The sequence below is a fragment of the Penaeus japonicus genome, unplaced genomic scaffold, assembly GCF_977035675.1.
Source record: "Penaeus japonicus unplaced genomic scaffold, GWHDUDI00000001_assembly GWHDUDI00000030, whole genome shotgun sequence".
NCBI classification, from domain to species: Eukaryota; Metazoa; Arthropoda; class Malacostraca; order Decapoda; family Penaeidae; genus Penaeus; species Penaeus japonicus.
The window spans coordinates 24,463,207-24,465,706 of record NW_028234432.1 but is presented as its reverse complement, the minus strand read 5'-3'; the positions used below and the strand labels follow the sequence as shown (position 1 = coordinate 24,465,706).

Sequence of the window (2,500 nt, the reverse complement as noted above, 5' to 3'; positions counted from 1 at the left end):
AGAGAGAGAGAGAGAGAGAGAGAGAGAGAGAGAGAGAGAGAGAGAGAGAGAGAGAGAGAGAGAGAGAGAGAGAGAGAGAGAGAAACCGAGGAAGAGAGAATTCATCAATGACCAGAGAAACTACAAAACTGTATAACTTAGTTCCTACATATCACTCCATCCATCTATCCTAGCGGCCAATGGCTCCCACATCCCTCACTCTCAATGTGCCCTGTACTTTTGGTTCTCTTAAAAAAAAAAAAAAAAAACGTGAATAACACAGACCTCCGTCGACAGGTGGTGATGCTGAGCAAGTTCCCTCCGTCCCTCGACCACGCGAACATCACCGAACTCACCTACTGGCGCTCCATCTACGAGGAACGCCTCAACTTCTTCGAGATAAGGAAACATCCGCTGATCTTCCTCGCCCGTTTCCGCTCCGAGCTGTCGTCGATGGCGCGGGATCTCTACAACGACACGACGGTCATGGAGCTCTATCATGCCAGGAAGGAATTCGATGTCGTGTTTGTCGATGCTCTGTTTAATGAGGTGATTTTTTTTTTTTTTTTTTTTTTTTTTTTTTGGGGGGGGGGGGGGGTTTTGGGTTTGGTTAGGTTTGGTTTATATGGAGATTTGTTGATCGTTTGTTAGCCCGGTTTGTCTGGCTATTTGTTGGTCTGTTTGTTCAGCCATATGTTTTTTTTTCTATATATATGTATAAATATATATATATATATATATATATATATATAGATATATATATATATATATATATATATCTTATACATATATATCTTATATATCTATATATATATCTATATATATATAGATATATATATAGATATGATATATATATATATGTATGTATATGTAGTAATCTTTCCCCAAATTTATCTGTCTACATGTGCATGTCTATCAGTTTATCTATCGTCTAATATGTCTTCCGATTTGCCAGTGCATCAAACAAGTACAGTAATCTTTTGATCTGGAGCTTACTGCGCGTTTAGATCTCTCTCTCTATATATATATATATATATTCAAGTCTTAAAAAATGACGATAGATAAAGAGAGATATAAATACACAAAATGAATTCCACTTCTCTTAACCATATACGATAATAAGCACTATAAGACACACCATCTCTCACCACCCGCAGGCACTATACGCCTTCGCCCACGAGCTGCCCCTCATCACAATCTCGACCGTGGGAGACAATTACCAACACAGTGCCGTCATGGGTAACTTCTACCACCCTGCCTACGTGCCCACGCCCCTCTGGGACTTCGCTCGCCCATGGCACCTCCATGACAAGGTCTTCAACGTGCTCTTTCATGTCATCAGCGCCGCTTTCTGGAGGTTCTTGGTCGTGCCTGCGATTGAGTACGAGGTGAGAGGAGAGGAAGAGGAGCTCCGAGACCTGTGTTTGTTGGCGAGGGAGGTTTTCTCAGTAAGCAGGTGGGAGGGGGTGGGTGGTTTACGGTGGTTATGTTTCCTTTTGTATTTATTTATTTATTTATCTTATTTTATTATTATCATTTTTATTTATTTATATTTTTTCTTTTTTGAGAGGAAGTGTATTTAGAGACGTTGAATAAAAACAAACCAGAGAAGGGATATAAATTAATTGATCAAGAACGGCTCTCAAGGAAAACCACACGAACTCCTAAGACCGATTTTGCAGAGATCTTTCACAGAGGCCCACGTATAAAGACAGTCCCCTGACCCTCCCTTTTCCCTGCAGGTGAAGAGGCACTTCCCCGACCTGCCGCCACTGCTGGAAGTCGAGAGGAACCAGAGTCTCGCCTTCGTCAACTCCCACTTCAGCATTGACCTGACCTTACCTCTGCTGCCGTCCCAGGTGCAGATCGGGGCCATCCACTGCCAGCCGGCCAAGCCTCTCCCACAGGTTAGTCTTTGGTACGAAATGATGCGCGTTTCCCTTCGACGAGAGTTGGGATTGCATTCACAAATCATCTCTTCGACACCCGGAATATACAATATTCATCGATACCAGTTTCATACATCATTCACAAACCCCTTTCTTCGAATTAAAGACAATATTCAGCAACCCTTCTCTTCGACACCAGTTAAAGAGGGCATTTACAAATCTGTCTCTCAATCTCTCTCTGAGTTAAAGATACCATTCGCAAACCTTCTCTCTGACACCAGTAAAAGAAAGCATTCATAAGCCCTTTACTTCGAGTAAAAGATAAAAAGATAACATTCACCACTCCTCCTCTTCCTCCTCCTCCTCGACACCGGTTAAAGATGATACTTCCAAACCGCTTTCTGCTAACTAAAGATAACCATCTACATGCATTTCCCTCGGACGTCAGTTCAAAAAAAGCTTTGACAAACCCATGTCCCCCCAACCCAGGACTTGGCAGGGTGGGTTCGCGGCGCCGGCGAGACAGGGGTGGTGTACGTCAGCCTCGGCTCTATGGCGAGAGGCGACTCCATGCCCAGCCACCACCGTGACCTCTTCGTCAGAGCCTTCGCCAGACTGGAACAGAGGGTCAT

General features: G+C 43.6%; 1 protein-coding gene across 1 annotated transcript in view; it reads left to right on the top strand.

Annotated features, from left to right (window-relative positions):
* Positions 1-2,500, top strand: part of LOC122256184 (UDP-glycosyltransferase UGT5) — a 13,000-nt gene that overhangs the window by 8,864 nt on the left and 1,636 nt on the right. The window contains exons 3-6 of the mRNA XM_043020694.2: positions 277-528; positions 1,137-1,367; positions 1,722-1,886; positions 2,358-2,500. The exon at positions 2,358-2,500 is cut by the window's right edge and continues 80 nt beyond it. Coding sequence (XP_042876628.1) covers positions 277-528; positions 1,137-1,367; positions 1,722-1,886; positions 2,358-2,500 — 791 coding nt within the window. The remainder of the gene's footprint in view (positions 1-276; positions 529-1,136; positions 1,368-1,721; positions 1,887-2,357) is intronic.